A 24,834-nucleotide genomic window follows, 5' to 3' on the forward strand; every position below is an offset into this window, starting at 1 on the left:
GCTCCTGGCTTTACACTATCTCATAGAGCTTCCACTTAGCTCTCTTATGTAATCTTAAGGGATATAACAATAATACCTCTAAATATACAAATCAGGCACAAATGTGGGCATTCTGCCAGCTACTATATCTATACCTTTTCTACATCATAAAATGAGGAAAATAACTACTGCATGGACCCACTGTGACACAGAGTAGTCTTGGGCCACCTTTATAATTGGAACTCCATAAGGCCTCATTTTACCAGAGGACTATGACAGTACTTGAGACTTCCAGGTGTCAGTTAGCTCAAAGTCATTAGCGAATAACTTCCAGTGAATCTGAATACTACCCTTTCCCCTCAATACTTGGGATAAAATGAATCAGGATGGGTTTGGGGATGAAAACAATATACATTCCTGGTTATCCTATGAAGTTCTTCAGAGATTTATCCTCCCTATCAATAATAAACACACTTAGGCCTGGAATTGTTTAAAGGGCTGTTAAACCCCACCCTATTGATTCAGATGGGGTTTCTGCCCATAGGACTTAGAACTTTTCCCACTTATGTCAATTTGATATCTGTAACATCCTTGGGTAATTGAGCCCGCCTTGCAGTTAGCATAGCCACTTGGTTTATATCTCCCCAGGATATGGATAGGCAAATGAATACTATCCAGTAAAAAGTATATCCCAATTCAGAATATAAGAATAAAAAATTAAGTTAGGTTTTATAGCAAGAAACCATTGGTATTCATTTAATTTTGTAATCACTTAGAGTAGCTATTATAACCAAGCATTTTAGCTCCCCCAGCCCAATGCCCTGGGCTACCTCAGCCACTACTGGCCAGCCTGCCAGCACTTTAGGGCTCCCCAAGCATGAACCAGCCAGCACTGGGCACAAACAGTCTTACACAGATATCGCTCCTACACACTATTCAAGATCAGAAGAGAGCTATTTCATCTAATTCACAGAAATAACGACAGAAAGTCAAACAAAATGTTCCAAGTAAAAAATAAAACAAAAAAAACTGTAATGAAATATAAATAAATAATCTGCCTGATAAGTAAGTCAAAGTAATGGTTATAAGAATGCTTACTGAATTTGGGGGAACAGAGAAACTCAATGAGAACTTTAAAAAAGAGTTAGAAAATACAATACAATGTGCAGATGATGTATTATATAATTATTCACTTAAAACCAATATAATTTTATTAATCAATGTCACCCCAATAAATTAAATAAAAATAAATTAATAAAAAAACTATCATAGCTAAAAAATACAAAAACAGAAATGAAAAATAGAAAGACTTAATAGCAAATTAGGTAATATAAGAGAATAGACTAGCAAACTGGAAGACAAAATAGTGGAACTCACCCAATCAAAAGAGCAAAAAGAAAAAATAATTTTAAAAAAATTAGCATAGTTTAAATGATCTGTGGTACAACATCAAGCACACTAATATTCACATTATAGGAAGCCCAAAATAAGGAGAAAAAAGGGAGAAGAAAGCTTACTTGAAGAAATTATGGCAGAGAGCTTTTCTCACCTGGGGAATCAAGGACTAGGAAGTACAGAGAGTTCCAAACAAGATGAACCAAAAAGACCCATACCAAGATAAGTTGTAAAATGACAAAATTTTAAGATGAAAGAATCTTGAAAGGCAGCTGAGAAACAGTAGTCAAATACAAGTGAAACCTCAAAAGGGTGATTTGTGACAAAGAAATCATAAAACTCTTGAAGATAACATAGGCAGTAAACTCTACATCAGTCTTAAATATAGTTATTGAATGTATTGCCCCAGGAAAACGCAACAAAAGCAGAAATAAATAAATGGGACTACAGCCAACTAGAAAGCTTTTGCACAGTAAAGGAAACTACCAACAAAATCACAAACAACCTACTAAATAAGAAAAAATATTTGTAAATGGGATATTATTAAGGGAATAACACATAAAACATATAAAATGTGTTTTATATATTATATTCAATAAAAATTGAAAAAAGAACTACTGGTCCTGACCAGTTGGCTCAATGGTAGAGAGTCAGCCCCATCCAACTTCGATCACCAGTCTGGGCACACATGAGAAGGAATCATTTCTTTCTCTCCCTTTCCCTCTCCCGTTTTTCTCCCTCTTCCTCTCCTGCAGCCAGTGGCTCAGTTGATTTGGGCATCGGCCCAAGACAGGGGTTGCTAGGTGGATCCTAGTCTGGGCACATGCAGAAGTCTGTTTTACTATCTCCCTGAAAAAAGAAAAGAAAAGAAAGAGAGAAAGAGAGAGAGAAAGGAGGGAAAAAAGGAGAGAAAATGGAAAAGAAAAAAACAGAACTATCATACACCCTAGCAATTCCACTTAAGGGCAAAGAAAACAAAAACACAAACTTGACAAAATATACTTACCTCTACATTTGTTGCAGCATTATTTACAATAACCAAGACATGCCTAGGTGTCCATCGATGGATGAATGGATAAAGAAGAGATGATACACACACACAAACGCCCCATGGAAAAGTAGAATATTACTTAACAATAAAAAATAATGAACTCTTGCCATATGTGACAACATGAATGGACCTAGAGGGTGTTATACTAAGTGAATATTTGCAGACAAAAGTCAAAGATAAATACCTTACGATGTCACTTATATGTAAAATCTAAAAAAAACCAAACTCATAGATACAGAGAACAAACTGATGGTTGCCAGAGGGCTGGGAGGTGAGGAAATGGATGAAAAAGATGAAGGGGAATAAGAGATACAAACTTCCAGTCTTAAAAAAATAAGTCACGGGGATGTAATGCACAGTATAGAGAATAAAGTCAATAATATCTCAAAAATTTTGTGTGGTGATAGGCTGTTGCTAGACATACCATGGTGATCACATCCTAAGGTAAATAAATATAGAATCACTATACTGTACACCTAAAACTAATATAATAGTATGTGAACTATAATTTAATAAAAAACAAATAAATAAATACTCTATACTTGGAAAAAAAGATCTAGTACTTAGAATACGAGTAACTCTCAAAGCTCAACAGTGAAAAATAAACAATCCAGTTAAAAAACGTGCAAAAACATGAACAGATGTTACACCAAGGAGGATAAAGAGACGGCACTTGAGCACACGCAAAGATGCTCAACATTATTAGCCGTCAGTAAAATGACAATTAAAACCACAATAAGATTTCAATGCAACCCATCTGAATCACTAAAATAAAAAGTAATGAGAACTTCAAATGCTGACAAGGACACAGATAAATAAATCACTCATTCACTGCTCACAGAATTTTAAATGGCACAGTCACTCTGGAGTATAGTTTAACAGTATTTCAAAAGACTAAATATAGAGCTATCATATAACCCAGCAGTTTTACTCCTGGAAAGCTATTCCAGAGAAATGAAAACTATGTACACAAATGTTCATATCTTTATTATTAATAGCCAAAAGACTGAGTAAAGCCAGATGTCCTTTAAAATAACTACTAATTAGCAATAAAAATGAATAAGCAATTGATAAACATAACCTTGCAGTCTTCAGAGAATAGTGTTCTGAATAAAAACAGACAATTCCAAAATGTTAAATACTATATAATTACCAAAATATAGTAAAATCTTTCAACAAAAAAAAAGGTAATTTAAAATAGAAAAAACTTTGAGGCCCTGGCCGGTTGGCTCAGTGGTAGAGCGTCGGCCTGGCGTGCAGGAGTCCCGGGTTCGATTCCTGGCCAGGGCACACAGGAGAAGCGCCCATCTGCTTCTCCACCCCTCCCCCTCTCCTTCCTCTCTCTCTCTCTCTTCCCCTCCCGCAACCAAGGCTCCACTGGAGCAAAGCTGGCCCGGGCGCTGAGGATGGCTCTATGGCCTCTGCCTCAGGCGCTAGAATGGCTCTGGTTGCAGCAGAGCAACGCCCCAGATGGGCAGAGCATCATCCCCTGGTGGGCGTGCCCAGTGGATCCTGGTCGGGCGCATGCAGGAGTCTTTCTGCCTCCCGGTTTCCAACTTCAGAAAAAAAAAAAAAAAAAAAACACAACAAAGGAGGGTAGACTAAATAGATAAATGAAATAATATGAAAGCATTAATATCCTGTACCTTTTTCATATATAACAATATCCAATGTATAGTCTAAGTAAAAAAAGTAGATATCCGTAAATTCAAATTTTTTTCCTTAAAATGTGCATTTGAATGTGTATGTGTAAATGTGATATAGAGTAGATTATGTATGAATTTCAGTAAGACTTTGGTGTAAGTATTAGTGTATGCATGAGTGTGTTAATGACTGTGTAATGTAAATGCGTATGATAATGTGACTGTTGGTGAATACATGCATGAATGTGTATACACAGTTTAAAAGGCTGAACAATATTAACAGTACATAACTAAATTATATTACGAGAATTTTTTCTTTCCTTTGTTGTTCCATTTTTTTCCTTTTATTCTATTCTTGAGTTTTCTATCTTCTGCATGTCTTGCAAAGGACATATTTAAAATTTTGAATTAGAAAAGAAATTTTAAAAGAAGCAAGTTGGCTATTTAAAAGGCAATATTTCAACATGATATTTTGAGTAGATCTAGTTCATCTGAGCTACACCAAATAAATTTATTTTCTCATATCATAAAAAGAATAAAATCCTGGAAGCATATCTAATTAACACCCTTTCTAATATATTACTTTGAAAGTGGCTAGTATTTGGGGTATGTCAACATCAAATGGCATCTACAAAAACAATGTACCATATTGAAAGATTTTTAGTTCACATTATTTTGTAACTGCCGTTGCCAATAACTAAACAAACCAAGAAAGGCAGTTCTCTTGTTGTTGATAGTATAGCTGTTACTGAATTATCATGAACGTCATTATTATTCTTTGCTACTATTTACTGAACATTACCAAACACCAGGTACTGCCTCAGCACTGCTTGTGCTTCTATAAGGTAGCAGTTATTATCATCATCACAATTTATAGCTGAAGACACTTGTCCAGGGTCACAAATGCTATCACACAATGCTGAAGCAAAAATTTCAGCTTAGTCTTGTCTGCCCTTATTATCCCTACTATATTACTGCGTACGTTTACTCAATGTAATGGTTAATAGCATTGAAATTTAAGAAAGTGACATTAAAACAAACACTGGCTAATTTGTGCATTTTTAAGAACACTGACAAAGAAAATAGGATTTCCTCATTTCTTTGTTGCCACAAACCACATTTTAACCAATCATTCTGAGGAAGCTACAAAAAGCATTGCTTAATCTTTACCTCACACAGACATCATATCTGGTTAGACACAACCATGTCTATGATCCATGAGAATGCCCTATCAGAGCATTCTCTTCGGTTACATATATCAGGATAAATAGGGATGATCACTACTAATAGTTAATTAAAAAATAATTCTGACATTTATCACTACCTTAGTACTATGGTAGACCCATAGTGAAATCAATATTTTAACAAGTAATTAGGGCAAAATCAAAAGCTACTATTTCCGAATATGCTTCTTAATTTAGCTTCCTTTTTCACACTGTAAAATTTTCAGATCCCAATTCTTACCCAAAAAAGATCATTTATGACAAAAAAAATATTGCCTCTGATAACACAGTTCTTCCCAAAATCAGTGGCCTAAAGAAAAGAAAATGCTCCTCTATACTTTAAGCCAAACTTATGGAAAATATGAACAAAGAATTCCAAACCACTTTTATCTGCCTTTACCGGCTCTAAATGCCTTCTGTGGAAGGACAAGTCATCCAATTCCACACATGCCACCACTGAAGGTATCCATTCATTTATTAATTCATTTGATAACTCAACAAACATTTCCTGAGCACCTACTACATATCACATGCTGTTCTAAGTGGTAGCCATAATAAGGTTTCTAAATTCAACAAGAGCTTTCAAAATAGCATACTTCAATATAAGAGCACAGAGCCTGGTCACCGAAACACTTAATCTGGGAGAAAATCATGGAGTGGAAGCAGGATAAAAGGGGACAAGCATAACAGCAGAGTCCCTTGGTCAGGAAGTTCAGAACTCTACTTATCATTTACTTGCCTAGCTAAAAATTCACAAAATGCATCCACTTTTGCAGTGATGCAATAGACACCTCTTTAACTTTTACTTTTTCCTCCAAACCCATTGAACCATAGAACACACTTTTAACATACTCTTTTTTTTTTTTTTTTTTACAGAGGCAGAGATAGACAGGGACAGACAGACAGGAACGGAGAGAAATGAGAAGCATCAATCATCAGTTTCTCATTGCGCGTTGCGACTTCTTAGTTGTTCATTGATTGCTTTCTCACATGTGCCTTGACCGCGGGCCTTCAGCAGACCGAGTAACCCCCTGCTGGAGCCAGCCACCTTGGGTCTAAGCTGGTGAGCTCTTTGCTCAAACCAGATGAGCCCGCGCTCAAGCTGGCGACCTCGGGGTCTCGAACCTGGGTCCTTCCGCATCCCAGTCCGACGCTCTATCCACTGCGCCACCACCTGGTCAGGCTTAACATACTCTTAATACCTTCAGAAGCTATGCTTTGCAGATCATTCCTTGGGAAACACTGCAACATAGTCTCTTGGTCAAGGCCATGGATTTTTAAAATGTCTAGCTATCTGCGAACTATAACTGTGAGAATTAAGTTTCTGCTAACTTCTCATTACACCTGCTTTTCTTCTCTGTGAGTTTCCTCTATTTCCAGAAGTTTGGTCATTCGAATTTCAACAAAAGTGGCTACATTAACGTACCTAGTATTTCATGATGGTTGTGAAACTCCTATTTTAAAGGAAGACATAAAGCAATAATCTTGTAATGAAAACAAACCATTCTCTCTATGTCCACAATTGAAACTTTATAAAATAATTAAACACTAAACTGAACATGTATTCTCCCAAAATAATTGATGATAACCTGGATTATTTTATAAAAATATAAATTTCTGAATCCTACTCCAGACTTAATAAGAATCTCCTACAGACATTAAATAAGAGTAACAGCCATACACAGTAATTCAAGTTTTCTAGGAATTTGAGGGAAGACTGTAGTGACTCTGATATTAAAAATCATGATAATTTCATCTGGAGCACTGACTAGTTCTGGCTCTTTTATTGTGTCTATTAACTTTAAAATTTGTCCTGAATAATTTGAGTTTCTTTACAGCATTGTATCTTCTAACCTAAGAAATCACCTCTCCTCTTTACTCACTTCAATTATATAGTCCCTGAGAACAGGGATACCCACTGCCCTGACCAGACAGCTCAGTCTGTTAGAGCACTGTCCCAAACCAAAGTACCAGAGGGTGCTGGGCCAATCCCCAGTCAGGGCATACACAGGAACAGATCAGTGTTCCTGTCTCCCTCTCTCTGTGTCTCTCCTTCTCTGTTCCTCCCTTCCTCTCTCGCCGAAATGAAAGAAAGAAAGAAAAGAAAAGAAAAGAAAAGAAAAGAAAAGAAAAGAAAAGAAAAGAAAAGAAAAGAAAAGAAAAGAAAAGAAAAGAAAAGAAAAGATACCTACTAAGAAGGGCTCCTGTTGGCTTAGCTAGGCTTAAATTTAAGTAATGACAAGACAAAAACAGAGCCTGGAAGCCATTTCTAAACAGGGCCCTCTACACACAAACTGCACTTCAGAAAGCCTGCACTAAACTACCTTCCTCCTGCATTGAACTGCCTTCCTATACTGTGTTTCTGCCATATGAGCAAGCCCTTGACATTCCATTGAAGCTGCATAGCTATATCCCCCAATCAACATCTTCACTAACCAATTAGATTAGCTGCCCTAAACCATACAAACTGGAAGAATTTGGAGGCCCTATTTGCATGAGGATGGACCAATCAGGGACCAGGGGTGGTACTTCTGTCTATATAAGCCAAGGCTCCCTCTGGCTCATGGAGTGTACTTTCCCTTTCCACTGAAGACTGCATTTCCCAAGCTGGCACTGAAACACAAGAGGCATATCTCACCCAAGCAGAGGAGAGCAGCCCAAAACAGAACAGAGAGGAGCTGACTAGCTGAGGATGCGCCAGGCCCCAGGTCCACCTTACAGCCCTCTGGATCACCATTGAGCTGTTTTACACTGAATAAAGTTTCCTTCATCATGCACCCAAATTGGAGATTTGTGTTGGCACCAATGACCATTGCTTGTTACAATAAAATTAAAATATAAGAAAAACAGGCCCTGGCCGGTTGGCTAAGTGGTAGACCTGGCGTCGACCTGGGTGTGGATGTCCCAGGTTTGATCACCAGCCAGGGCACACAGGAGAAGCGCCCATCTGCTTCTCCACCTTTCCCCCTCTCCTTCCTCTCTTACGTCTCTCTTTCCCTCCTGCAGCCAAGGTTCATTGGAGCAAACTTGGCCCAGGCACTGAGGATAACTCCATGGCCTCTACCTCAGGCGCTAGAATGACATCTGTTGCAAAGGCGTAACGCCCCAGGTAGGCAGAGCATTGCACCCTAGTGAGTGGCTGGTCAGGCGCATACAGGAGTCTGTCTCTCTGCCTCCCCACTTCTCACTTCAAAAAAATACAAAAAAAAAAGAAAAAGAAAAGTGATTTTCATTAGGAAGAAGTAATATCAAGAAGGAAGAACACTCACAGGCAAGCTAAATTAAGACATTCTGTATTGAATTAGTACTTAAAAAACTAAGATCGTCAGCCCTCTGTCTTCTCCAATCTAGACAAGTATTACATACAAAAAAAAATCCTTAAGAGTACAAGATAAAAGACAAACCAGTAAGTAAAAATTAAGTACAACTTTGAGTCCTGCTCTAATCATTTTCCTAGATTAACTTGAATTAGTCACCTATCAAAACCAAAACCAAAGTCTTTAGGTGCAGAATTCTCCCTGAAATAATCTACATTAGAAATTCAGTGCTGCCTAACCAGGCGGTGGCGCAGTGGATAGAGTGTCAGACTGGGATGCAGAGGACCCAGGTTCGAGACCCCAAGGTCGTCAGCTCGAGCACGGGCTCATCTGGTTTGAGCAAAGCTCACCAGCTTGGACCCAAGTTTGCTGGCTCGAGCAAGGGGTTACTCAGTCTGCTGTAGCCCCCCCCCAGTCAAGGCACATATGAGAAAGCAATCAATGAACAACTAAGGTGTCGCAACGAGGAACGGATGATTGATGCTTCTCATTTCTCTCTGTTCCTGTCTGTCTGTCCCTATCTATCCCTCTCTCTGACTCTCTCTCTCTGTCCCTGTAAAAAAAAACACACACAAAGAAATTCAGTGCTAAAGTATTGAGAGCTACCTTTTCTTTTGAGAAAAAGGGATGGAAAAGAGAAACAAAAAAATGAAACTTAAGAAAAGTTACACAAACATTGGTCAATAAAGGAAAAGTGCTTTACTGGATTTAGTAATTACTCTCTATAATTCCTAAGTATTTACTAATGACCAATAAGCTCTTGCCCTAAGTCTCAAACAAAGACTATATTATTTGCTTAACAACATTAAATTAACACACATCCAAAAAAAATTAAACAGTGCTTGGATGGAAACAAAATAATATGTGGTGAAGATTCATTTATTATATTTTTAAATATCTTAAAGTTTTATTAAGATGTATGTTAATGTTATATTAAAATACAGTAAAAGTGTCAAGTAGGATTTGCTTGAAAATGTTTTATAACACTTTTATTTTTCAGGTTAACATGCAAAAGTTAGTCTTAGAATTATTTATTTCTCTTTATTTTAATTCTTCCTCTTGTAATATTCAATAACAAACACCAAAACTTCCCTTTGATAAATGTTTTTATCTCCTTTCAAAGTTAATCATTTCTAACCCTTATGTCTTCATAAAAGCTCCTCTTAAAAAAATATTTCCACAGCCTGACCAGGCGGTGGCACAGTGGATGGAGCCTCGGACTGGGGTGCAGAGGACCCAGGTTAGAGACCCCAGGGTCGCCAGCTTGAGCGCGGGCTCATCTGGCTTGAGCAAAAAGCTCACCAGCTTGGACCCAAGGTCGCTGGTTCGAGCAAGGGGTTACTCACTCTGCTGTAGTCCCAAGGGCAAGGCACATATGAGAACGCAATCAATAAACTAAGGTGTTACAACAAACCCTATCTATCCCTCTCTCTGACTCTCTCTCTGTCCCTGTAAAAAAAAAAAAAAAAAAATTACACAAACCTATTGAAACATTTTTTACAGAATAGAAAATTCAAGCTGTTTCCAAACACACTTTTCTACCTTTTGCTAAATCCTAACCTCCTTTTGTGTTTTTCTCACACCTATGGAAATTATAATGCTTATCATACTTCACATTTTGTTTCCTTCTACTTGCCAACTCTACTATATTATTTTAATATTTACTTTTTCTTTCTCCCTTTCTTTCTTTCTTTTTTTTTCCTAAGTGAGAGGAGAGGAAATGAGAGACAGACTCCTGCATGCCAACTGACTGGGATCCACCAGGCAACCCCCCTACCAGGCAATGCTTTGCCCATTTTAGGCTGTTTCTCAGCAACCAAGCTATTTTTAGAGCCTGAAGCAGAGGTTCCACAGAGCTATCCTCAGCACTGGGGCCAACTCGCTCAAACCAATCAAGCTATGGCTGCTAGAGGGGGAAGAGCAAGAAAGAAGGGGGGAGAGAAGGGGTGACAAAGCAGATGGTTGCTTCTCCTATGTGTCCAGACCAGGAACCAAACCTGGGACCTCCAGATGCCTAGCCAATGCTGTATCATTGAGCCAGCCAGTCAGGGCCTACTTATATATTATAAATTATCTAGTTCAAACTGAGTTCTGACTTTGGTTTTCCTCAAATTTAAAAACAATGACACAACAGAAATAGTACATAAGAAATATGTTAATTCTCTCAATGTCAGTTTCATGTATGATTTTAATTAATAAAATAATTTCTTAATGTTATGCTCTTGGGGCTATTTATGTTATGTTACCTAAGAAGATTGTATATTTCCTTGCTTCTAATTTATTCACAGAAAGTTTTCAACTAATTTTTTTTCTTATATTAAATCTTCAGTTTTTTTCTACACTGAATAACTCAGATTTTTGGTTATACGTTCCCATATTTAAAGAAGTAGATTAGTTCACTTGAATAAACAAGTTGTCATGTTTTAAAGAAAACACAGACCATTATAACGGGTTATTTAAAATTGTGGAAGAAGTCATTTAAATTCATAAAAATACTTCAAATTATTCAATATAGTAGTATATTACTACTATGAGTAATAAACAAAAATTTGGAAAACATTAAACGAAACAGAAAAACATAATTATTTTAGCTGTTAACTATCTATGAAATCACTATTAAGTTGTTTCATCTCTTGTCCTAAGGTTTTATGTTGTAAAAAGAAAAAGAAGATTTATGATATCTAACATTCCTTTTTTCTAAATGTCTGAGTTCTTTTAGATATTTAATTCAATTTCAGTCCTGAGTTTTGTATCTATTATATTATAAACACCTACACATACATACAAACACACCACAATAATATTTCTATTAAAGAGATTTTTCAGGAAAAATGTAAAAATTCAAAATAGCTACTAGGCATTTTCATATATTGACAATAGGAGAGTGATTGCTATATTCTGTCCAAAAAGTCAGTGTGACATTATTTATGAAAAAAATCAGAATAAGGAAGCCCTTCAAACCTATTATTTGCACTCCAGGAATGAAGACTAATGACTTGCACACATACACAAACATACGTGTTCAAAGCTGTATATTACAACATTGGATATATAATCTGCAATTCAAACTTAAGGTCAAACCTGAGTTCTTGATTTTCACTCCCAAATCTATTCTACCTAGTTTTCCACATTCTAGTAAATGGTCCCAGTCGGTCAAGGCAAATATCAAGGAGTCATTATTTATTCCTCCAAACAATCAATCCACTAAGAAGTCCTATCTCTTTTTCCTTTAAAATACTTGAAAATCAGTCACTCCTCTAGATCTCTACTGTTACTTACTCAGTCCCAACCACCTTTATGTCTCACCTGGACTACAGTAAAAACCTCCTGAATGATTTCCTGCCACTTACTCTTGTCTCTCAGAACAAGGAAGCCAAAATGATTACTTTAAATAAAATCATGCACTTCCCTGTGTAAAACTCTCTTATACTTCCTATTGCACTTAAAGGAAAATCTAAGTGCCTCATGCCTCTACGTGCCACTCCAAACTCACTTCTTACCATGCTCTCCCTTGCTTTGATCACGCTAGGCAAACCCGACCATCCAAAAATCTACCAAGCTCTTTCCTGCACTAACACCCTCACTCATGTTTTTCTCCAGCCTGGAAAGCACTTTTCTCTTTTGTACACTTACTTCATACTGTCTATTCCCTTCATAAACTCACATCAATTTTCATCTTATTTATTAATTTTAATTTCTTCACACTAGTACATAAAATACGGATGGCATTAACTGTTTCACTATTTTTTCCCACAACATGTATAGTCTATATCAATAAATATTTATCATATGAATGATAGACTAACATAAGGGCAACCTGAGTTTTTGCTTTCATTTGCCACAGGTAAACTATTATTTAAATTATTAGTCTTAATTTAAGAGTAAAAAATTTACAGATCAGCCAATATCTATTTCAGCTAAAATAATAAAATATATCAGAAAGAATTTGGTGAAAACTCACACAGTATACAATAATGTACTAAAAATTTACAGATCTGGCTTCAGCAGTCTAGGTTTAGCTCTGGTCACACACATCTTAATTTGTGCCCATTTCTCTTGGGGAAATATAAATTGTTCAGATTGGCTGCAACGCAAGGTGCATATGGCAAGAGATAAAGCTAAGAAGATTGCTGAGGACAGATGAGGCTTCTGCATTGGAATAGGTGGTTGTGTTTATTATAGAGTAGTCAGAGGTCTGTTATCAAAGTAGGTCATCTGATCAGCTACAAGAGTAAGGAATTAGATTGAGTACAAAGGTACCTCCTACATGCTACAAACATAGTAAATTTTTGCTATCATAAAGTCAGTATCATGTTTCTTGTGCGAGACTAAAATTTAGATTTTTCCCTTACTGTTAAAGATTTCAAAGGTGTTATACGAAAGCCTATATGCCTTGTTCCTAAAACTACCCCAGTGAAATCTTGTGAAGTTGTTTTTATATCTTCCAATCTTAGATAATGTACTAGACTCAAAACAAGTACTCTTTCCACTGATAACATATTCTCCTTATCTCATTCATTCCAAACTGTACCACATTTAAAAACATACTCTAGTGGTCCATATGCTTGCTTTTTTTTTTTTTTAATTTTAGAGAAAGACAGAAAAGAATTGGGGGGGGGGGGGGATGAGAAGCATCAACTTGTAGTTGCTTCACTTTAGTTGTTTATTGACTGCTTCTCATACATGCCTTGAGAGGAGGGGTGGAGCTTTTAAGTCTAGTCAGTGACCTCTTGCTCAAACCAGCAACTTTGGTTTCAAGCCAGAAACCTTGAGCTTCAATCTAGCAACCTTGGGCTCCAGGCCAGTGACCTTTGGGTGCAATTCAATGACCCTGGGATCATGTTGATGATCCCATGCTCAAGATGGTAAGCCGGATCTCAAGCCAATGAGCCTGTGCTCTGGCCAGTGACCTCTGGGCTTAAAACTGGGTCCTTCAGGGTCCTGGCCTACACTCAACCCACTGTGCTACCACCAGTCAGGTGTAATTTTATTTTTACTGCCAAATGAAGTATGCTTAAGTAAAAAGTGTACACCTAAAATCATACTGCATAATATATACTTTGTCATTGAAAATATTTTGCTATATCTATAATTTGGAGATTGGTCTTGGAAAAATGTTAACACTTTAATATTAACTTTCAATATTTTTCTGAATTCTCAGAAAAATAACAATATTAATTTGTTAAAAATAATGCATATATTGCAGCAAGTCCCAATTCTAGACTTTTCTTCACTTACCTAAGCCCTGAAAGCTTTTGATTTATTAGCCCTCTTATTTTATTCTATATTTGCTATTAAAATACCAGGAAAGACAACAGAAATGTTAAGGTCTTCTTTACTAGCACATTCCTCTGATATTACCATAATTGTTTTTCCACTGAAAATGACACTTTGGGGGGGGGGGAATAGAAAGATGAAAAATCAAATTTCTTTTTTGAGCCTGACCAGGTGGTGGCACAGTGGATAGAGCGTCAGACTGGGATGACGAGGACCCAGGTTCGAGACCCCAAGGTCGCCAGCTTGAGTGCGGGCTCATCTGGTTTGAACAAAAGCTCACCAGCTTGCACCCAAGGTTGCTGGCTCCAGCAAGGGGTTACACGGTCTGCTGAAGGCCCGCGGTCAAGGCACATATGAGAAAGCAATCAATGAACAACTAAGGTGTCTCAATGCGCAATGAAAAACTAATGATTGATGCTTCTTATCTCTCCGTTCCTGTCTATCTGTCCCTGTCTATCCCTGTCTCTGACTCTCTCTCTGTCTCTGTAAGAAAAAAAAAATTCCTTTGTTGAGTCTCTGAATAAGGCTTCTTTATCCAACTGGGGCAATACACTAGATCAGTGGTCCCCAACCCCAGGCTGCGGACCGGTACTGGTCCGTGGGCCATTTGGTATCGGTCTGCAGAGAAAGAATAAATAACTTACATTATTTCCATTTTATTTATATTTAAGTCTGAACGATGTTTTATTTTTTTTTAATGACCAGATTTCCTCTGTTACATCCGTCTAAGACTCACTCTTGATGCTTGTCTCAGTCACGTGATACATTTATCCGTCCCACCCTAAAGGCCGGTCCGTGAAAATATTTTCTGACATTAAACCAGTCCGTGGCCCAAAAAAGGTTGAGGACCACTGCCTTAGATAACTCCTGAAGTTCAATGTCTCTGGAGAGTCACGAGTCCTTCAGCTTTTAGGAAAAGCTTCGGTTTTATAAATTACCTCACTTTATCTCAGATCAGGAATCAAGTCTGGGTACAGAGCTGTAAGCACAGGAGATAAAACTGCAAAGGGAAAAACCACAGATCTCAGAATTCCAGTGAGGCCACAACCTCAAAGGAAAATGATCATTTTTTTTTCTTTTTGAGGAGAACTGGGTGTAATATAAGGAATGAGTGTATCAGAGGATTAAAAATTTGGAACCACTAAAGCAGGGATAGTCAACCTTTTTATACCTACCGCCCACTTTTGTATCTCTGTTAGTAGTAAAATTTTCTAACTGCCCACCGGTTCCACAGTAATGGTGATTTATAAAGTAGGGAAGTAACTTTACTTTATAAAATTTATAAAGCAGAGGCCCTGGCCGGTTGGCTCAGCGGTAGAGCGTCGGCCTGGCGTGCAGGGGACCCGGGTTTGATTCCCGGCCAGGGCACATAGGAGAAGCGCCCATTTCCTTCTCCACCCCCCCTCCTTCCTCTCTGTCTCTCTCTTCCCCTCCCGCAGCCAAGGCTCCATTGGAGCAAAGATGGCCCGGGCGCTGGGGATGGCTCCTTGGCCTCTGCCCCAGGCACTAGAGTGGCTCTGGTCACAGCAGAGCGATGCCCCGGAGGGGCAGAGCATCGCCCCCTGATGGGCAGAGCGCAGAGTGTCGCCCCTGGTGGGCGTGCCGGGTGGATCCCGGTCGGGCGCATGCGGGAGTCTGTCTGACTGTCTCTCCCCTTTTCCAGCTTCAGAAAAATACAAAAAAAAAAAAAAAAATTTATAAAGCAGAGTTACAGCAAGTTAAAGCATATAATAATAATTACTTACCAAGTACTTTATGTCAGATTTTTGCTAAGTTTGGCAGAATAAATCTTTATAAAACAACTTACTATAGTTAACCCTATCTTTTTATTTCTACTTTGGTTGCTCTGCTACCGCCCACCATGAAAGCTGGAACGCCCACTACTGGGCGGTAGGGGCCAGGTTGACCACCACCGCACTAAAGGAACGGCCAATGCACAATTTGTCTCTGTAACCTACTTCATACAATTCCCATCACAACAAATCAGTGAGCAGCGGAAAGGAGAGACCTTACCCTACTTGCATGTATAGGGGAATGGCAATACGCAGTTAATGGCCTAGTTTCTTAAAGTAAAACAAAAACACAACAGAAACTTACCTTCAACAGGGGACCCCAATTGGTATTTTCCACTAAAAAATTTTGGCAATGAAAATACAAGTGCTCCCAGTCCAATCATAAAGGATGCAAATGCAAGCCATCTTGGTTTGTGTCCTCTTTCGCCAACATAGGATACAAATAAAGACAGCAAACAGAATGAGATATCATAGCTTGATGATATCAGGCCCGTCAGGGAACTCTTCATTTCATAGCGCTTCTCAATAGTGGAAATGCTAATATTTACTAGGCCATTTACTACAATCCCTAAAAGAGAAAAAAGAAAATTTATGTGCATTATTACAACTTTACCATATACATTATGATTATTAATACAATGTACTAAAGTTTGGTTGGTTACTCATTTATTTTATTTTTTATTTTTATTTTTGACAGAGAGTCAGAGAGAAGGTCAGATAAGGACAGACAGACAAGAAGGGAGAGAGATGAGAAGCATCAATTATTCCTTGCAGCTCCTTAGTTGTTCATTGATTGCTTTCTCATATGTGCCTTGGCCAGAGGGTGAGAGGGCAGGGGGCATTCAACAGAGCGAGTGACCCCTTGGTTCAAGCCAGTGACCTTGGGCTCAAGCTGGTGACCTCTGGGTTTCAAACCTGGGTCCTTTGCATCCCAGTCGGAAGCTCTATCCACTGCACCACCACCTGGTCAGGCTGGTTGTTTGGTGTGTTTTTTTTAATATATTTTTAAATGTTCCAATTTTAAAAATACTTTGATAATTTCAAAGGGAAGCAACACAAACGTGATTCCTTACAAATCAGTTTGCTTTTAAATTGTATACTTGTGAATTTTCAGGTGTTAAGTAAAATTGATGTTTAACACATCCTAAATTGTAGCTAACTTCATTTTTCTTTAAGTAACCTTCAAAAAGTCAGACTGTTAAAGTCTCATAAAGCCAGTTTGCCAGGTTGCCAAGTGTAGTATACTCTCACTGGCCTCACTTAAAGGAACACAATAAGTATAACTGATTCCAGAGGTTATCGAGTAACACTCACTTTCCAAGTTACTCAATCCTTAAACATATTTATCTATAACAGAAGATACTTGACTTAGTCTAGAAAGTTAAAAATTGAGCTCTCAAACTTCTTTTTTCTTCTAACACTCTACAGATATTAAAGTTAAAGGTCCAGGAGCAAAACAGAGTTTTATTTTAACCACTGGCATTCTAAACCATAGACAAAATAAAAGAAAAAAAATGTCATGTGCTTATTATAACTATGATGGAAGAATATAATGTAAACTTTAAAAAGTTGAAAATCCAATTTTGACTGACAATAAAAATGTCCTGTCCAAATATAAACTAAATTTACAGTTTAAACATTACTATAAATAAAAAGAGGCATCTGATCAACTTACAAAGTTTTTAATTAGTTATTACTTTTACTTAAGAGAATATCATAAATTGTTTTCATTTATTAATTAATAAAAAGAGTATACAAGCCACGATCTCCACAATTTCTTTAAATTTTATTTTATCAAGACTGTAACTGGAAATATATTTCAAGAAAATTGATATAACAATTTTTTTAGTCCTAACATGATTTTTACTTTTATGCTAGTTTAATAAGTCAGTTTACAATTCCTAACATTTCAAGATAAAATAAAGTATCCAAAGTACTTAAAAATGACATATTTATAAGTAGGTAAGGTTATTTGAGAATATGAAAATGTTCTTATCTAAAAATCAACTTTCCAACATATTTAACACACTCATTAAAAATCAATCATTAGAACTCCTTGTCTTCATGGTAAAACTTTTCTGAAAGAATAAATTTGTATACTCTTGCGGAAGTATGGCACTTTAAATCTATTAATACCAGTGTGAATTCTATGCTACAGAAATTCCAAGAACTCTCCTTTAAGAAAAAGAAATTCCATGAATACTGTATACTACGTCTCTCCATAGTAAATGCATGAAGCTAAGAGGCACATTAGAAAATTATGTTCTAAGAGAAATCTTATTTATCTCCGAGAAATGTTCGGTTAAGTAAGCTCAACAAGTTTTGGGATTTCCCCCAATTAAACACCTAATAATATACCATAGATACGGTCTTCCCAAGGATCATGTTTGAGAAACATGGTAATAATATTTTCAGTCATTTAAACATAAAATGAAACAAGAATTAATGTAATGGGTCACCTTTTTTTTTGGTATTTTTTCTGAAGTGAGAAGCAGGGAGGCATAGAGACAGACTCCCACATGCGCCCAACCAGGATCTACCCAGCAAGCCCACTAGGGGTCAATGCTCGGCCCCTCTGGTGCGTTGCTCTGCTGCAACCGGAGCCATCCTAGCGCCTGAAGCAGAGGCCATGGAGCCATCCTCGGTGGCCAGGCCAACTTTGCTCCAATGGAGCCTTCGCTGTGGGAGGGAAAGAGAGAGGAAGGAGAGGGGGAAAGGTGGAGAAGCAGATGGGCGCTTTTCCTGTGTATCCTGGCTGGAAATCGCACCAGGGACATCTACACTCTGGGCTGACGTTCTACCACAGAGCCAAGTAGCCAGGGCCTTTAATGGGTAACTTTTATCTCAGATTATGCTTCTTAAATTTGGGACCTCTGGGTAGATGTAGCTCTAGTTTAAACATTTTTTAAGAGTGTCAATTATATTTAATAACAATTTTTTTATATAAATACCATGCTTTTTATTTATTTATTCATTTTTTTTTTTTTTAGAGAGGAGAGAGAGAGAGACAGAGAGGGAGAGAAAGGAGAGACAGAGAGAGAGAAAGGGGGGAGGAGCTGGAAGCATCAACTCCCATATGTGCCTTGACCAGGCAAGCCCAGGGTTTCGAACCGGCGACCTCAGCATTTCCAGGTTGATGCTTTATCCCACTGCGTCACCACAGATCAGGCTTAATAACAATTTTTAAAATATGTTGTGTTAAAGCTTGCAGTGAATAGAGTTGGCCTGGGATTCTGAGGACCCAGGTTGGAAACACCGAGGTTGCCGGCTTGAGCATGGTCTCATCTGGCTTAAGCGCGGGCTCACCCGCTTGAGCACTGGGTCACTGTCTTGAGTGTGGAATCATAGACATGACCCCAAGGTCACTGGCTTGAGCAAGGGGTCACTGGCTCAGCTGGAGCTCACCAGTCAAGGCACATATGAGAAAGCAATCAATGAACAACTAAGGTGCTGCAACTATGAGTTGATGCTTCTGATCTCTCCCTTCCTGTCTGTCTCTGTCTGTTTCTATCTCTCACTAATAATAATAGCAATAATATGTTGTATTGAATGTAAAATGATGTGTTCTGGATTAATTATATCAAAATTTCAGAATACGTTTTAAGATAAAACACAAGAATTTTTTTACTTGTGTCAAACTTCTTAAATTCTCCAATCCTTTAACAGTGCTATGCTTTAAAAAACACAAATTTTGGACAATTAACATCAAGAAATTGAGAAAAGGTGAATGTTGGTGGAGACAAGAAAGGAGGGAAGGGAAACAACTCTTTAGCACAAAACTACCTTTAATAGAGGATCTGTAGTTAGTCTGACTTGCAATCAACAAATACTTAGCACCTAACGAAAGAACATGGAATTCCTATGAGACAAGGGAACAGAAATAAGAACAGGAAGAATATACTTATATTTATTCTTCTGTTAATCTTGGAAAAAAGCAATTCCAGCCCCCCCCCCCCCATGTTTCTTGGGTGGCATTTGTTTCAATCAGTCCTTGCTTGTCTCTTTGCAAATTATTTTAAAACTATGAGTTAAGCCCTGGCCTGTTGGCTCAGTGGTAGAGCATCGGCCTGGCATGCAGGAGTCCTGGGTTCGATTCCCAGCCAGGACACACAGGAGAAGCCCCCATCTGCTTCTCCACCCCTCCCCCTCTCCTTCCTCTCTGTCTCTCTCTTCCCCTCCCGCAGCCAAGGCTCCATTGGAGCAAAGTTGGCCCAGGCACTGGGGATGGCTCTATGGCCTCTGCCTCAGGCGCTAGAATGGCTCTGGTTACAACAGAGCGAAGCCCCAAATGGGCAGAGCATCGCCCCCTGGTGGGCGAGCCGGGTGGATCCCGGTGGAGCGCATGCGGGAGTCTGACTGCTTCCCAGTTTCCAGCTTCAGAAAAATACAAAAAAAAAACCCAAAACAACAACAAAAAACTATGAGTTAAGTGCCAAAATATGTGCATATTATTAAATTCTAACTAACCCTCAACGTGTCCTTTAAGATGCTCCACTTTAATTTCTATTTGTCCTCAATTTCTCATTTAGTGATAATGAAATTTCCTATTTCTTTCATCCCCTGCATTAGACTAACCAGGGCAGCGTCTACCTTCACTTTTTTTTCCTAAGGGCCATTCTCTTCTCCCCCACCACTCACTCCTCAAACCAAGCTCAGATTGCGAACTCCTGAGGGTATAAACCTGGACTTAATCAGTAACTCCCAAGAGAATGTAGAAGAAATCCTTGAACAAAACATACTGCATAATTCTTGAGGTTTTAAAACCCTCAACCCTTCTACAACACCTGAAGCCTTTGCTAACTTACAGGACTCCACTTGTGCCCGCCTACAACTAAAACTCAATACATTCACAAAACAGGAATGCTTATATCTAACCTATACTATACATATTCAACAAGCTTCTCCTTTGAGAACTACCCCACCCTCACCAGCAAATTTACTAATCAGCCCTTCTGCTCCAGTAACCGTAAAAAATCTCTTCAATTGGAGATTTAGCAAAATCCATGCTTTTGTCATGTAGAATAGATTTCCCGGGACAACCCGTTCTCGCTGGAAGCTCCAGTAATTTCAGTCTTCCCTGGAGGTATCGAATCTGCCAAACTGAGGACACCAAAAATAAAAGGCTGTATGGCAAATTTTAAGTTTACTCGATAAAGGAGAAGCTAAAATGTGGAAGTCTGAACCTAGATGGTTACAGGGCTGGGAGCGCCGGGGCCGCGGCGCAGGGCGCGCGGACCACCTGGCTGGCGACGCGCTCGCCTCCCGCCCCCAGACCCCGCGCCCACTGGCCGGCGGGCGCTGGCCCCTACCTTGCGTGAGGGCCAACAGGCAGTAGTGCAGCAGGAAGCCCCGGGGAGTGTTGCAGAGCTGCAGACACCGGGGTTGGAAGTTTCCCCACCCGCAGGGCCCCTCCTCGAACTCGGACCGCTCCCGGGAGTCAGGGGGCGTTGCCTGAGGCAGCGGTGGCTCCCGGGACCTGTCAGGCTCCGGGGGCTCGTGTGGCCGCGAGTCCTCGGTCTGGGCATCGGCGGACCAGGCAGAGACCTCTACATGAGAGGGCGACGCGGGGAAACGGCGCGGGGTGTCTGGGCTGGAGTTGAGGAAAGCCGGGTTCTCGATGCCTTTGCGGCCCTTCATGGTCAGGATGGTTATCCGGCCCCAGTGCAAGGAGCGGACAAAACCTAAAAATAAAAGCGGTCCCGCTCTGGCTCCGCCCCTGGCAGGTGGCAGCGCCCCCGTGTGGGATAACTCCCCGCCTCCCCGCCTCCTCGGCCGGCCGGGGTCTGGGTCGTCGCCGCCGCCGCCGCCGGGACCCTGCTCCGCGAACCACCGCCTCCCACTGGGTAGTGGGCGTGGCGCCGCGCCGCCCAGCGCTCACCTGTCGCGCCCGGGCCTCCCGAGGGGAGGTGTGGGCTGGCGGCCGGCCGCCGCCCGGGGGAGAGGCCAGCGCCCCGCCGTGGGCCCGCCGCCCGCAGCTCTCCTTGCTGGAGCCTAGGGACTGGGAACCAGCGGTTGTGGGAGTCCGGCAACTGTCAAGTTCCCCCTGGGTGCTTACAGGAAACCTGTAAACATAGTTGCATCAGGAGCTCGTTCAAGAAAATACCCTGTGATTTTCTTCCTTAGCTGTTAGGTCTGGACACAGAAGACTAGCGGCCACAGGTACAATACTTTGGACGCCATGAACATCATGGCGGGACGCTTTACCTGTCATCCTCCTTAACAACGGAAATCCCTAGCCGCCCACCCCCCATCACAACTAGTCACCTTTTTGGTTTTCTTTAAAACTAAGGAATAGAAATTAAGAAACTTTAAAAGCATATATGTGATATTATTCCTGCAGTATATTGCATATCTAAGATCAATAGTGTTGATAATCACGTAAATAATTTCTACCTGTGGAATAAATAAGAAAAAAAACACTTTGAAGAACTGAACACCATTATACAATAGTAGTTACAATTTATTCATTCATTTATGGAAAAATGTTTATTTCCTGGTGCCAAGCACTGTCTGGGAGGTACAAGTGTGCATAAAAACTGACAACTACTCCTAGCCTTATGATGCTTGCATTATAATAAGGGACAGATAATAAGTAATAAATATATAGAACATTTTATTCTGATAAGTGTTATGGGGGAAAATAAATGAAGGACAGGCCAGAATGGATATGTGTTGGGGAAGGGGAGGAACATGCAACTTAAATTGGGTGGTCAGGGCTTGACCAGGCAGTGGCGCAGTGGAGAGAATGTCAGGCGGGGATGCTGATGACCCAGGTTCAAGACCCGGAGGTCGCCAGCTTGAGCGTGGGCTCATCTAGTTTGAGCAAAAAGCTCACCAGCTTGGACCCAAGGTCGCTAGCTCGCTCGGTCTGCTGAAGGCCCACGGTCAAGGCACATATGAGAAAGCAATCAATGAACAACTAAGGCAGGGTTTGGGAACCTATGGCTCACAAGCCAGATGTGGCCCTTTTGATGGCTGCATCTGGCTTGCAGACAAATCTTTAATAAAAATAATAATAACATTAAAAATATAAAACATTCTCATGTATTACAGTCCATTCATTTTCTACCGCTCATGTTCATGGTTGTGGGTGGCTGGTGCAAATCACAGCTGTCCTCCAGGACAACACCAAATTTTTATTGGATAATGCATAACGTACACGGGTCATTGTATGGCTCTCATGGAATTACATTTTAAAATATGTGGTTTTCATGACTCTCTAAGCCAAAATGGTTCCCGACCCCTGAACTAAGGTGTCACAACGAAAAACTGATGATTGATGCTTCTCATCTCTCTCCGTTCCTGTCTGTCTGTCCCTATCTATCCCTCTCTCTGACTCTTTCTCTGTCTCTGTAAAAACTGATTAATAAATAAATAAATAAATAAATAAATAAATAAATAAATTGGGTGGTCAGAGAATGCCTTGCTGAGAAGGTGACATTTGAGCTAAGGCTGAAGGAGATAACGAAGGGAGCCTTGTATGTTGGAGAAATAGTGGCTGGGGTGGCATGAGATAGTTGGAGAGCAGCAGGAATTGAGAACAGGTAAAGGAGTGCAGGTGTGATGGAGGAGTGGTTGGGGTCAGTTCGGCCAGGGGTCTCCAAACTTTTTACACAGGGGGCCAGTTCACTGTCCCTCAGACCATTGGAGGGCTGCCAAATACAGTGGTCCTCTCACTGACCACCAATGAAAGATGTGCCCCTTTCAGAAGTGCAGTGGGGGCTGGATAAATGGCCTCAGGGGGCCGCATTGCGGCCCGCGGGCCGTACTTTGGGGATGCCTGTTAGGACTTCAGCTTTTATTGGAGTTAAATAGCAAAATTTGGAGCCAAGGAGTGACATTATCCAGATATGATTAGGTTTTTTGTTTTGTTTTGTTTTGTTTTGTTTCTGTATTTTTCTGAAGCCAGAAACGGGGAGAGACAGACAGACTCCCGCATGCGCCCCACCAGGATCCACCCGGCACGCCCACCAAGGGCGATGCTCTGCCCACCAGGGGGCGATGCTCTGCCCACCAGGGGGCGATGCTCTGCCCCTCCGGGGCATCGCTCTGTCCCGACCAGAGCCACTCTAGCGCCTGGGGCAGAGGCCAAGGAGCCATCCCTAGTGCCCGGGCCATCTTTGCTCCAGTGGAGCCTTGGCTGCAGGAGGGGAAGAGAGACAGAGAGGAAGGAGAGGGGGAGGGGTGGAGAAGCAGATGGGCGCTTCTCCTGTGTGCCCTGGCCAGGAATCGAACCCGGGACTTCTGCACGCCAGGCCGACACTCTACCACTGAGCCAACCGGCCAGGGCTGATTAGGTTTTTAAAGCATCCATTCTCTCTCCCCATCAGAAGATAGACTAAATATATCTCAAAGTAATATATTTTAATCAAAGATACTTTTAAAATTGTATATAAAGATCTCAGATGTTTATCTTTCCTTAAATTAAATGTTGATCCAATAAGGAATATAATAAAACCATATATATTTTCTTTTTGCTAGGTAATCAAGGCTCCATATACAAAATTGTTATGCTTCATAAGACTATAGAGTGTAAAGGAACCTACTTCCTCAGATCTAATTAGTGATTATGAAATAGCTCAAAACAAGTTTCAGATTTTACTAGATACTATATTGCCATATTGTATTGTTTCCAATACACTTCTATCATTCATATACAAAGGCCCTTTTTTAAGTAAAGTTAGAATACCTCACTACAGATTAATCATTCTATGAAGTTCTAGAGAGAATTTCCAAGTCTTGCTATTTTCATTTAACACCAGTCCAAGAAGCTAGTTCTAGATTCAGTGCTAATAATACCTCTCAAATAACAATGATTTGGTAGCATATGATGGTCATATCCAGTGTAGCCTTCAGCCCAGTAAAGGGAATATGGAAAGGTTCCCTCTCATCCTAAAATAAGATGTTTTAGTTCTTCTAACTGTAGGCATTAGGCTCAGTTTTGATGGCCTACACCAGTGTTTTTCAACCACCCATCTGTGGACCAGTCAGCCAGAAATTTTGTGCTGAGCTGCAGAAGAGTTAACTACTTGGATGTATGAAGATTACAGACCCAATAATCTTAGTCAAATTCTCTTATGCTTAGGGTGATTTCTGCTTAAGCGGTCCCCGAAATAATTCTCGTATTTTCACTGGTCCCCAAGTATAAGATGGTTG

The 24,834-nt window shown here is 40.0% G+C and overlaps 1 protein-coding gene across 3 annotated transcripts in view; it reads right to left on the reverse strand.

Annotated features, from left to right (window-relative positions):
- Window positions 1-21,502, reverse strand: part of SLCO4C1 (solute carrier organic anion transporter family member 4C1) — a 74,586-nt gene extending 53,084 nt beyond the window's left edge. For all 3 annotated transcript variants that reach the window (XM_066273906.1, XM_066273904.1, XM_066273905.1), the window contains exons 1-2: window positions 20,988-21,502; window positions 15,983-16,246 (exon numbers count right to left, since the gene is read on the reverse strand). In XM_066273906.1, the coding sequence (XP_066130003.1) occupies window positions 15,983-16,246; window positions 20,988-21,315 (592 nt within the window). In that variant the 5' untranslated portion in view covers window positions 21,316-21,502. The remainder of the gene's footprint in view (window positions 1-15,982; window positions 16,247-20,987) is intronic.
- Between the last annotated feature and the right edge of the window lie 3,332 nt (window positions 21,503-24,834).

Source organism: Saccopteryx bilineata, chromosome 4, assembly GCF_036850765.1.
Source record: "Saccopteryx bilineata isolate mSacBil1 chromosome 4, mSacBil1_pri_phased_curated, whole genome shotgun sequence".
Taxonomy (NCBI): Eukaryota; Metazoa; Chordata; class Mammalia; order Chiroptera; family Emballonuridae; genus Saccopteryx; species Saccopteryx bilineata.